At 56.4% G+C, this 12636-nt stretch overlaps 2 protein-coding genes across 2 annotated transcripts; one reads left to right on the plus strand and one right to left on the minus strand.

The window, feature by feature from the left end:
- Positions 1-416: 416 nt before the first annotated feature.
- EVX2 (even-skipped homeobox 2) lies at positions 417-3591 on the minus strand (the record flags this gene model as incomplete). Its single annotated transcript, XM_082483783.1, has 3 exons — positions 417-1076; positions 1672-1931; positions 3168-3591. 3 exons carry the CDS (start codon positions 3589-3591, stop codon positions 417-419), a joined length of 1344 nt encoding a protein of 447 aa, XP_082339909.1.
- Positions 3592-10878: 7287 nt separating this feature from the next.
- On the plus strand, positions 10879-12636 carry HOXD13 (homeobox D13; the record flags this gene model as incomplete). The annotated part of the gene is made up of 2 exons (XM_082483792.1): positions 10879-11560; positions 12386-12636. The coding sequence occupies 2 exons, from the start codon at positions 10879-10881 to the stop codon at positions 12634-12636; spliced, it is 933 nt and encodes a 310-aa protein (XP_082339918.1).

Here is a 12636-nt window from a genome sequence, read left to right on the forward strand (position 1 = left end):
ATTGAGTCGAACTCAAACCGAAATAATAATAATTAAAACAAAACAAACTGACCAAAAAAAAAAAAAAACCAACAACAACAAAAAAAAAAAAAACAGGAACACATTCCCTTCCGCCGTCTCCCCCTCCCCGCACCCGCCCGGCCCGGCGGCCCTCAGCCCCGCGGAGCCCGGCGCCGGGTCAGCGCCCTGCAGCGCGCACCGCGGGGGGCGCAAGATCCGCGGAGGCGGCTCTCCCCGCCGGCGCCCCGCGCCCCTCCGCGGCGGGGCGGTCAGCAATAAAAAAATAGACGGAACTTTTTCGGCCGAGCCCGGGGGCGCCCCCGCACCCGGTCCTCTGTGTGTGTGTGTGTATGTGTCACCCCCTCCCGTACCCCCCCTACAAAACGCCCCCCGCCCCCGGGCCCGGGCCGGGGTAGTTATCTGGTGAGCGGCGCCTCCTCCCGCTGGTCCGGCGAGGCGACGGCGGCCTTGCTGAGCACGGCGGCCGAGTAGGGCAGGAAGCCGCTCTCGGAGCGCTGCCCCGCCGCCGTGCAGGGGAAATCGGCGGCGGCGGATCCCCGCGACCCCAGCGCCGAGGCCGCCGCCGCCGCCGCCGCCGCCGTCTGGCTGCTGTGGCAGCTGAGGCAGGAGCAGGGCGCCGAGCCCCCCGGCGGGCCCGAGCCCGCCGCCGCCGCCGCCGCTGCCGCCGCCGCCGCCGCCGCCGAGGCGGCCGCGCTGCTGTTGAGACCGGCGGCGGCGGCGGCCGGTGCCTGGTAGAGGCCGGGGTGTCGGAAGCTGCAGAGCAGCTCCGGGCGGGAGTAGGGGTGCGAGAGGGCGCGGAAGGTGTCCAGCGGGCGGATGGAGGTGGCGAAGGGCGCGGCGGCAGCCCCCGAGGCGGCGGCGGCGGCGGCGGCGGCGGTGACCCCGACGTGCGGGTAGTAGTGGAGCGGGACGTGGGAGTGGAAGGGGTAGGGCAGGCTGCCCGTGGCCGCCGCGTGGGTCATCATGTAGGTGTAGAAGCTGGGGTCGGCCGGGTGGGGCCAGGACATGGCCAGGCGCTGCCGCTTGTCCTTCATCCGCCGGTTCTGGAACCACACCTGCGCGGGGAGACAAGCACAGCGCGGCCTCAGCTCCGCTCCGCGCCGCTCCGCGCCCCGCCGCACCCGCTCCCGCCGCCGGCACCGGCGGGCACCCACCGACACCCGTCGCCATCACCCCATGGCGGCCGCCTCGCTTGTAGGCGACCCTTCTCCCGCCCGGAGCAGTCGCCTGTGACCTTGCCCGAGGGGAGCGGTGGGCACGGTCCCGTTCGCCCCGGAGGGGACCCCTTCGATCTGAATAAACGTTTTCCCTTCCACTGGTCCCCTCCTCCCCCCCACCCCCGCAGGACTATGACTTTACGGTATTGACGCGCTCATCCCTCCGTATTTAACAGCCGCGTCTATTTTCTCTCCCCTCTTTCTCTGTAGGAAATACGCTAACGCGATAAAAAACAGATGAGGAAAATAAATAATCATAACAATTTCTTTGTTTTTTTTTTTTTTTTAAATGAAATTAAAAGTTTCCCGTGCGGAGAAGCAAACGAGCAGAAGGGATGATGACAGCTAAGGGCCCGGCGAGTCCTTGGACCAGAGAGGGCAGCCGGCCCGGGGGCAACCGGGAACGGCGGGGGCTCGGCGGGAGGCGGCGTACCTTGATGGTGGTCTCGGGGAGGTTGAGAGCGGCGGCCAGCTCGCAGCGCCTGGGCCGCGACACGTAGTTCTCTCGGTAAAACTCCTTCTCCAGGCGGGCGATCTGCTCGCGGGTGAAGGCGGTCCGGTACCGGCGCACCTGGTCGGCCCCCGCCGCCGAACCGCCCAGCGTGCCGCCGCCGTGCAGGCTGCCGATGCCGGCGGCGGGGGCGGCGGCGGCGGCGGCAGGGGTGCTGGGCGCCGGGCTGCTCTCCGCGTAGCCTGCGGGGCGAGCGCACGGGGGTGAGAGCGGGCGGCGGGGCGGCCCCCCAACCCGCCGGGCCGGGCCCTGCGCGCCCGTCCTTAAGGCCAGCTGTCATCCTTACAAATCGCTGCTGCTAATCGAATCGATAAAGTTGGGTTTCGGGGGGCTGGGTTTTTTGAGTTTGGTTGGTTTTTTGTTTGGGTTTCTGGGGTTGGGTTTGGGGTTTTTTTCTTTGGTTGGTTGGGGGGGGTGGTTGTTGTTTTTTTTTTTTTCTTGGTTTTTTTTTTCCTTTTTGAGTACTTCATAACGGCGTTATTCTCCGTAAATGGGGCGGGTTTGGTGATTACAGGGCAGCTGAGCCCCGGGGAGAGCGGGCCAGGGCAGGGGCCGGGGCTCGGCGAGGCTCCGCCAGGCTGCCAGGAGCCCGGGCTCGGTGCTGGCCCTTTTCCCCGTCGGCTGCCGTTCTTATTTTCGTTTCAGACGAACGAAATAAGAGCAGCCATAAAAGCCAATTTTTAATTTTTATTTTTTTTTTCCTCGAGCGTTACGTCGAGGATCCCTTCCTTTCCCTGGCGCATTTGACGAAAAAGGCATGGACTGTGGCCCCTAGGAAATCCACCGCTCACCTGGCTCCCCCTCCCCAATTACAGCAATAATAACAGCCATCGTCCATCACCATGCCCCGCAAAGCGGGAAGGAGACGTGCCTGTTCCAAACCCCCTGTTACAAGCAGAGGAAAAGTGAACAATGCCCAATTACCCCGAGGTGGACACAGGACGGCACGTTCCATATACACAGAGAAGGACACACACAGACAAATATGGAGAGTTTCCTCGCACTCCTCTCTCTCTCTCTCTCTCTAATTTAATCTATGTATGTATATACACATATACACAGCTCGAGAGACACCGAGAGCTCCAAGAGCGCGAGGAAAAATAAGGAGAAAGCCTTCCCTAAATATAGGTGGGTGGATATTTGTGCCCCCATATATTCTGGATATATATCTACATACCAATGGATTTGGGCATGCATACACACACGCACGCACAGGGTCTGCCTGGGCAGTGTGTCTCAGCTATCGGGATAGCGCAGTAATCACAATAATATTTTACAGCCTGGAGCTCTGTCTTCGCAGAAGAGAGAGCGCCGGTGCAGAGGCGAGCAACTTTGGCGGTGGCGGTGGGTTTGCTTCGGTTTTTAAAGCCGGTTGGCAAAGCGCGGGGCTTAGATGGAGATGATAAAGGAAGAGTTACCTTTGTTACTGTTTTCCTTCAGCTGGGAGGAAGTCAGGCTGGCTGGGGAGCGGAGCGCGGAGCAGCCCACCTCCACATCACTGTTCATATCTGCCTCTTGAGCAACTTCGGAATAAAGGCTGATTTTCTTCCTGCTTTCCGACGGCGGGATTTCGGAGGAGACGGTGCTTTCACTGCTGGGATGCTGAAGATTGAATAAAGTGTCTATTTCAAATTTGCCTTTGGCGGAGATGTCCCCTATAGCGCTGTGCAGGGAGGCGGCAGTCAGTCTCGGGCTGAGGCGACCACTGTGCGGAGAATTTTCAAGGGCCTCCAGCACCGCATTTCCAGCTGAGTCTGACAAATTCGAGAGCCTTTTGCCAGCTGTAGGGCTGTGCAGCCCTCTCTCCATCAGGATCATCTCTTTTCTTATTCTTTCCATCATCTCAGCTTTATAAAAAATGTCAAAGTTGCAGGGCTGGTCCTGTACTAATGATGAGCTGCAGCAGGGGCTAATTCACATTCAGCCCGGCAAGTGTCTCTAAATATTATTATCTCTTTTTGAGGGAGGCGTAAAAATTGTGGGATGCCAAAGCGAGGGAATGACTGGTCAAAATGACCCATACATCCTTTCTAGCCCGAAATGTCATTCATCAAAAAGTGGTGCTCGTCATTAAGGTACGAATGACGCTGTTCGAATAATCATTTATTGTAACAGGTTTATAAGCAAATAAATACAAGCTCCTGTCAGTGGATAATGAAGGCGGCTTCAGAGCAGACAAATATATCCAGGTGGAAAGAAAGAAAGACAAGAAGTGAGGAGTAAAGCTCTTGTCCTTAGCTTGATCAGATCTTGCTTGAATTGCTCTGGGGTTTGGCCTCTGGGGTGGAATTGACAGTCTGATTAATAAAATGAGCTGTGCAACATTTCCCCCTTCATTTAGGTGCATCATTATGCTCTGATTTTTGTTTTGTTGCCTTTTAGGTCCTAATGATGCAGCTTCTTTCTCATTTGTCCTCGGACAGAACTACGTGCTAAATATTAGATAATGCTTTTCTTTATTATTATTTTTTCTGAGGCGGATTTTAGATCACAACGCGAGGAAATGCTGGAAGAGGACCAGAGGACCGAGAACCTCCCGCCGTTGATATCTCTTTACTTTTCCCTCCCATTTCCAGACCGCATTAGTACTTTTATTTAGCAATTTACACTGACACCCCCACGCACCCCCTCACACGCGCGAACCTTATGCCCAGACTTTATAAGACCGCTGCTGCCGGTACGCACCTATTCGAGTGCACCTACAGCAGTTGTCTGGAAATTAAAATATTTATTATAATATAATATATTATTATTCCAATATGTTTTTCTTCGTTTAGTCCTTAAATATGATCTCCTTTTTACTTTCTATAATCCTGCTCATCGACGAAGCTATCCTGCGATTTTTTTCTCCCCTCTGGGACAATACTGGCTGTTGTACGGTATGATGGGGGGGGAAATAACCGAAGGACATTAAATGCATTCGTGATTTAAAACACTCCGCGGCCGTGCCATTTTATCCTCCCGGCAGGTTTCTCTCCAGCCCCCCGCTTCTTCCCTCCCCACCGCCGATAAAGTCTACGCAATTAAAAATTAAAAAAAAAAAAAAAAAAAAAAAAAAAAAAACAACCCAACAACAAAACCCAAAACTAATAGAAATAAGTGATAGGGGGTTATTGCCTACAGGCTTCGAGCTATCAGAGACATCACCTCTAGCACCCTCTCTCCAAAGTTACCTGTGGCTCAGTTAGCTCATCCCTCCGCTCTTTGCCGGGTGCCGCGGGGCGCAGCGTCGCCTCGCTGCAGGGGACACGGGCTGCCGCGCTCGGCAGACGTGACAGTCGGAAAGTCTCCCTTCAGTGATAACTTTGCTAGTAATAATGACGCTGATGGCAACCATTTAAACGAAGATAAATCCTTTGTCGTTAGCATCTCTGGAGTGCGCTTCGAGAGCTGCCCAACCTTTTTTCTCGCCGTGATTTTTTTTCACCCACATCATCTAGTATTGGGACCCTGGGAATCTGAGTCTCATCGCCCGGAGAAACACCCCAATGTTTCCTGTGATTAAACGCGGGTTTGATTTTTTTGCGAGGAGAGCTGTTCCTGCTAATGTTAGTCACACACATCTCCTAAGTTCTTGTGCTCTTGCGCATGATTCATAGCTCGAAAATGGGATACTTGTCAGATTTTTTTTTTTTTTAATAACGTGTTAAAGTCTCCCTAAACATTCCACCAAATATTTAGGAAACATTCTAGGCGTTGTTTGCAAAATCCAGCCTTCCATTAATGAGCGTTTTATGTCAGCCCTTTGAAATGTGAATTTAGACTGCAGTGTGGTGTCCTGCGTTTTACAGCCCCAAAACCAGACAAAAGTAAATATCAACTTTTCCTTGCCCGCGGGTGCGGCGGCGGAGCGGACCGATGCGGAGGGGAGCGGAGCGGGGCTCAAGCCGCGGGGCGGCGGGCAGAGCCCCCAGACGTTCTTCCTCCCCGCCTGGGGTCCCCGGCCGGGACGGGCGCGGGGGCTTTGCGCTGCCCTCCCGCCGGGACGGAGGGTGTCCCCGCTGCTGCACCCCCCCTCGGGTCTCACTGAGCGGGTGCCCTGCGGGCGGCTGCCGCCACCGCACCGCCCGGCGGGCTCGGGGGTCGGGCAGCCCCGCCGGGGTCCCGGAGCCCCCGCTTCCCCCGCCGCCCCGGGCTCGGTAGCAGCCGGTGGCGGCCCCGGCAGCAGGGCCCGGCGGGGCGGGAGGCGGAGCGGAAGCCTGCGGCCGGGTTTATTGCTGTCGTTTGGCGCCCTCGTCTGTTTTCTTAAAGGCTGTAACAGGGCGAGCATCTTTCCCCCTGCTCTGTCGGAAACCGCAGCTGAGATACCACATCTCCGAGGCACTCGTGTGTGTGCACACAACCAAAGCCGGCACAACTTTACACTCCAGAAATGTTACTGCACCACTAAAAAGGAGGGTACGCTTTTTATGTTATTTGGAGCGGATGGAAAAGAATATATGGAAAGCCCCAACGTGAGAAAAATAAATTAGACGCAAGTGGGGCTGTGGATGATCTTTCTTTATAAGTGTTATTTTATATTTCGCAGCTTTTAAATAATACTGATACCTCAGCTTATGTACAATGTATCTTAAAATATAGCTACATTCATATGCAAGGGAAATAGCATATCATAAAAGACGTTAATAATCTTCCACTGCGTAGATGTAAGGAAACAAAACCATTCCCTGCCATGCAGTTTGTTAGTTCACTCCAAACCATCTACCCACTAATAAACTACTTATCTGATATTTATATTCCCGGAAAACTAGGTGCATTTACTGCACCGATATTTATTTATCCTTTTTTCCTTTTTTTTTTTTTTTTTTCCCCGAAAAGGGTGGTACAACCTAAAAACCTTTCTGCGTCTGTTTATAGTCCTTCAAAACCAACAGCTCAGCCTAAAGAACCTCCGGCATTACGGTGACATTAGTGGGCAAAGGGGGAGGAAGTTACAGAGACCGCCGAAATACGCGAGGTTTTGTTAGACGCTGTTTACTCAGTTGTTCGCGTAAGTTTAAATAGCTGCTTAGGCCTATGGCCAAACTTCTTTTCATTTTAACCTTGAACTTTATTACTCGAGGCATCAAAGAATATTTCAGTGCCCGCTTATTAAACCTTACCAGGAAAAAAAAAAAAAAAAAAAAAAAAGAGGTCACGCAACTTAATTGAAATGAAGTTCGTATTAAATCAACCAAACAACATCTCGGCCAGCTTTTCACCACTCAGAGCGCGTTTGGGAAGACGGACGGGAATATCTGCTTCCTCCTCCTCCTCCCCCGGCGGGGCAGGCTGCCAACAGCGGCCTGGGGCGGCGCGCAACGCTGGCGGACTATCCGCGGCAGCGCAGGGTCTCACCGCGCAGCGGTGGGGTAGGAGCAGGCAGCGGAGGGGTGCGGAGGTCGGAGGGTGTCGGTCCCCTCCGGGCGGTGCGCGGGGGATGCGCGGTTCCCCCCCCCCGCGGGAACCCGCGGGGCGGGGGGGCCGCGCATCCCCCGCACATCCTCCGCGTATCCCCCGCGCATCCCCCGCGGCAGCGCCGGCGGCAGGCCCTGCGGTGCCACCTGGTGGCTCTCCGGCGACACTGCGCGGCGTGGCCCCGGGCGCTGCCCGCTCTGCCCGTGACTTTGTCCCCGAGTCACGCGTACCCTGAAGCACCGTGTCCCGCCCCCCCCCTCCCCCCCCTCCGGCTTTGCAAAGTTAATTAATGACTACACGATGTCTTCTGGGGCTGCCTTTGCACACACAGAGGTTTTAATGTAGATGATAAAGCGTTCTTTTCGTCTCAAAGCGACACGGCCGATGTTTCCGTTTAGGTCGCAGCTACTCCCGGGTCAGGGTCCCCGAGGTCCCCGCTCTGCTTCAGAGCAGCCCGTGACCCGAGAGCTCAAGTTCAACGCCCGCAGTGCTCAGCCGCCCGTAAGCACTGCCCTGAGGCCGCGCAGGGAGTCCCGAGAAAACTTTCTCCGACTCGAAATGGACTCTTTAAGGCTGAAGTAAATAAAGAGATGAGAAGCTGTGGCACAGAGCTGGAGGGAAGAAAAAAAAAAAAAAGTAACAATTTTCCCCTGTTAATTCTTTTCATTATCGTAACCGGCTGCTTTTTTTTTTTTTTTTTTTTTTTTTTTTTAAGGAGGCAGTGGAAAATGGAAGCTCTTCTGATCTGATTAGCTATTAAAATTCCACGCAAGTTAAAGGTAACAGAGGAACGCAGTGGGCATGGGGAAAGGTTTGGGGAAATATAAACCGATTTTTTTTTCCTCTTCGTTTGTCCTGGACGACCCTTTCTTTTTTCCTTTTTTATTTTCTTCCCCTACAGTAAACACTAACAAGACAAGCAACTTCATAAAGATACAGTTACCATCGGCTAATTCTGGCGAGGGAGGTGACGAAAAAAAAAAAGGTCGTTTTTCCTGGGAGAGACCAGGCGGAGGACAGACAGCAAGTACTAAAAGCCTGCGCTAAAAGCTTGAGTGGAGTACTAACTGTTTTAAATCATGGCAAATGTATTTGAGGAAATGAGATAATTTCAGGGGCGGGAGGGGGGGGAACTAAAAGCAAACTTTTTTAATGTTTTTCGGGGGGAGAACACAGCCACTTTCTGCAGCGATGCTGCTATCTCGTGTGTTATGCAGATTCCCGTGGAATGTGTCAGTGGAAAATGCAATGAGGCTCCGCGGGGCGCTGGGCACCCGCAGAGCCGCTGCCGGGGGAAGGCGAGGACTGTCCCGCAGGCAGAGGCCCGGCAAGCGCGGCACGTCGCCCTGCCTGCGGCCGAGCGAAGTCTCCAGTGGGGACTGTCATCCCCGGCCCGGGCCGGGCAGGGGAGGCAGCGGGCTGCTCTGGGCCGGGGCAGCCTCACCGGCCCCCGGACTGGCGGAGAGGGACGCGTCCTGCCACTTGCAAACGGGGTGGATGCTCTCGGTGATCCGACCTTGGCTCATGAGCTCGTTATTTTTATTCGCGTGCATAATATCTTGCCGTGCAAGGCAGTGCTGTTTTCTACACCCACCGCAAAATGACTCGTTATGGAATTGAAGTTGTTGGTCATAGACCCGCCCAAAGACACCGTTTTCTGGGACACCGAAGAGCTCTCGGTGGAGCAGAGGTCTCGGCAGGGCTGAGGTCCTCTGCGGTCGTCACTTCGGCTGCACCGTGATTTGCTTTGATGTGATAGAGCTCAAAAAGCTCCGAAACCCTGTGCTTTAGGTGCTCCTTTCTTTCGGCGGCCTTATTTAAAATGTCGTGACGGGAGAGAAAATTTCACAGGATTTGTTGCAAGAGGAAACACAACGGGAGATGGGAATACAAATGGAAAGATGTCCGGAGAAATAATGTCTCCCGTTTCTCGAGACTTCAGCGTATTAACAATGTTTTCACTAGAAAGTTGAGTGCAGGGACATAAAAGGATGAGAAACTTGTGCCTCCGCAAACCGTCCTCCTAATTATGTAGGGTTTCATGTTCTGAGAGTAAATACTGATTCGGCTTATAACCGAGCGAAACACGTAATCACGTCTGGCTCACTTAGCTGATTATGAAAGATTAATAGCAATTAAGTGGTTAGAGCTAATGAACGTGAACTCGTGCTTGCCATCCGGTTGTTGCTGTGACTACTGGCACCCGTTTGCCATTCCTCACCCCTCTTCCAGAAACTGCCAACGATTATTAGACCGGCTACAAAGCGGGGCTGCGGGACGGGCGACTGCTGGGCGACCTGCCGCCCTCCCGCCCGGCCCCTCCGCGCCCGCGGCAGCCCCGCAGCCCGGAGGACCCGCCACCGCCTGCCCGGGCTGCTCAGCCGGTGTCCCGAAACGGTGTCAGCTTTGAGTTTCACCTCCGCGGCGGCTGCCTCTCTTGTCCCCTGCGCCTGAGCCTCCGTTGGGACAGTAAACACGGCCCCGGCTATACGCTTTTCCGCGGGCGCGGAGTTTCCCTGCACTTCCCCGTGGAGCTGCCGCCTTTCCCAAGAACTTGTTGCCCTCCCTCGGCGCCCGAGAGAGGGTTAAGTGTCTGCAACACGCAGCCCCGGAGCGACGGGAGCCGGCCCAGAGGGGCTGGGGTTGGGGTTGGGGTTGAGACTCGTCTTCGGAGCTCGCTCCATTTCCAGCTCTTCGCGCTCCTGAAATTTCCATCCCGGCTCAGCTGAAGAGTCGAGAGAGACGACAGAAGGATTTGCCACAGTCTTGGGAAGTCACCCCCAGAACAGCCATCAGCATGAGCTAACGCTGCGTTTTAACTAGGCTGCCTTACCACGACATGAACTGACACTGCAAGGGGAAAAAAGCCACATCTAATGAGTGCCAGGTTTAGCATCTTGCGCTGAGCACAGCCCCGGTGCCTTTTCCTGGCTGGTAGCAATATTTGGGGGACTAAGGAGGGGGGGGAGGGCGGTGTCTCCCATGGACCGAGAACTCAGTGGGGCCGGGGGACTCCTTCTTCCCTCTAACAAAGCCCTTCTCCATACATCGCTGGGAAGGAGGGAGGTAGGGAGAATGGGATACAAAGACCGTGTCAGGATTTTCCCCCTGCCGCAGACACAACAATGAGCTGGGGAAGGTTTCGCCGGGGATCCGGTCGGATCCCTGCCCGCGCCTTCAAAAAGGACCCCTGCCCGCGCCTTCAAAAGGGCCAGCGGTCACCAAGGGTCCTCCGCTGGCCCTTTTGAAGCCGCGAGCCGGAGGAAAGGGGGGGGGCGGGGGGGGGGGGGGGGATATGAAAGCGACGGGGGCGAGGCTGGCCCGGAGGGGCATCACCACCGCCCGCCCGCCTAACCCCTCCCCAGCGCCGGGGCCGCGGCGGGGCGGGAAGAACGGCGGCGGGGCGGAGGTGGGAAGGAGGCGGGGGGGGGGGGCGCCGTCGGTGCGGACCGGGGGGCTGCGAGGCGAAAGGGGCAGTGCGGGCAGCGGGAGGGTCACATGTTTCGACGGCAGCCTATGAGCAGCCCCCCGGGCTGCCGAAAACTAATCTGGAGCCGGCCGCCCCCACCCCCGTCCCCCCTCCCAACCTGGACTTCGTTTTTATAAACGTACCGCCAGGATCCAACCTGTTGGAGGCAAATATCCATTTTGCATCATGCCCGGCCGGGGACCGAGCCGCCGCCGCCGCCGCCCGCGATGTGCAAGGCCATGAGCAAAGCAGCGAGCTGGGAGATGGACGGACTGCGCGGCGACAGCAGCGGCGGCGGCGGCGGCGGCGGCGGTGGCGGCGGCGGCGGCGGAGCCCCCGGGCAGTGCCGTAATTTTCTCTCCTCGCCCGTTTTCGGGGCGGCGCACACGGGCCGAGCGGCCGCCGCCGCCGCTGCCGCCGCCGCCGCCTCGGGGTTCGCCTACGCCGGCGGAGGGGAGCGCTCGGGGGCGGCGGCGAGGCCCGACCCCCCGGCCAAGGACTGCCCGGGCTCCGCCGCTCCGGCCGCCGCCCCCGCGCTCGGCTATGGGTATCACTTTGGCAATGGATACTATAGCTGCAGGATGTCCCACGGGGTTGGGATCCAGCAAAACGCCCTGAAGTCTCCCCCCCATGCCTCCATTGGCGGCTTTCCCGTGGAAAAGTACATGGACGTCTCCAGTCTGACCAGCACGAGTGTCCCCGCCAATGAAGTCTCCTCCAGGGCGAAGGAAGTGTCCTTCTACCAGGGCTATACAACCCCCTACCAGCACGTTCCTGGGTACATAGACATGGTCTCAACGTTTGGCTCTGGGGAACCGAGACACGAAACATACATATCAATGGAGGGCTATCAGTCTTGGACTCTGGCTAATGGCTGGAATAGTCAGGTTTACTGTGCCAAAGATCAGACACAGAGCTCACACTTTTGGAAATCGTCCTTTCCAGGTACGAGAGGGAGAGAAATGGTCTGAGCTGAACCCCCCCGCGCCTCCTCCGCCTGCCCGTCCCCTCCCCCGCCCCCCGGGCTGCAGGGGCGGCCTGCCGAGGTGGACACGCTGCACAGACACGCACAGAGCGGAGAGAGAGGGGGGGACGGTGGACTTTCCTTTTTCCTTCCCCCTCCACCCCCCCACCCCCCCTACCCCCGAGGAAACTTCACCCTCTGCTTTCCACCCCGCGGGCGAGAGACCCCAGAATCGCCCCCCCCCCCCCCCCCGCCACCCAGCGCCAGAGCCCCGGAGCTCCGGTCCCGCGGGCGCCGTGGCGGCCTCGGGCTCCTTCTCCTGCCGGTTCCCGCCGTGGCCGGGTTTGTATTCGCGTTTGCAGTTTGCAGGACGATGGCTGGAAGGCTTGCGCTGCCTCTCTGCCTCTCCGGCTGGCGACTGACCCGGCCGCAGAGCACTTAAGAGGCTGCGAGTAGTGAGGGCACAGAGGCACAAACCACATGCAAACAAACCCGGGGAAAGCACACACACACCAAAGCGATTTCTGTGTGTGCGCTGCCAGGACCGACCTGCCCTCGGCCCCCCAGCCAATGCCCCCGCCGCCCCGCACGCTCGCTAGCCATGCATGCCTCCAAAGTGATGACAGTCCATCAAGGTTTTGGTGCTTTACTAACGTGCAAATAATGTGGCAGTGTAAATAATAATAAACTGTAAACAAGCCGGCATTATTTATTTGCCCGTGAAAACCAGTGCCCAACAAGTATCGGTTAAGCTTTAAACGCCTGTAATAAAATTCTAATTTTTCACATAATGTCTTTTACAATAGGGGACGTTGCACTAAACCAGCCCGATATGTGTGTCTACCGGCGTGGGAGAAAGAAGCGAGTGCCGTACACAAAACTGCAGCTTAAAGAACTCGAGAATGAATATGCCATTAACAAGTTCATTAACAAGGACAAGAGGCGAAGGATATCCGCAGCCACAAACCTGTCTGAGAGACAAGTTACCATTTGGTTTCAGAACAGGAGGGTGAAGGATAAGAAAATAGTCTCCAAACTGAAAGACAATGTATCTTGA

This window comes from Vanellus vanellus, assembly GCF_965231255.1.
Source record: "Vanellus vanellus genome assembly, chromosome: 5".
Classification (NCBI taxonomy): Eukaryota; Metazoa; Chordata; class Aves; order Charadriiformes; family Charadriidae; genus Vanellus; species Vanellus vanellus.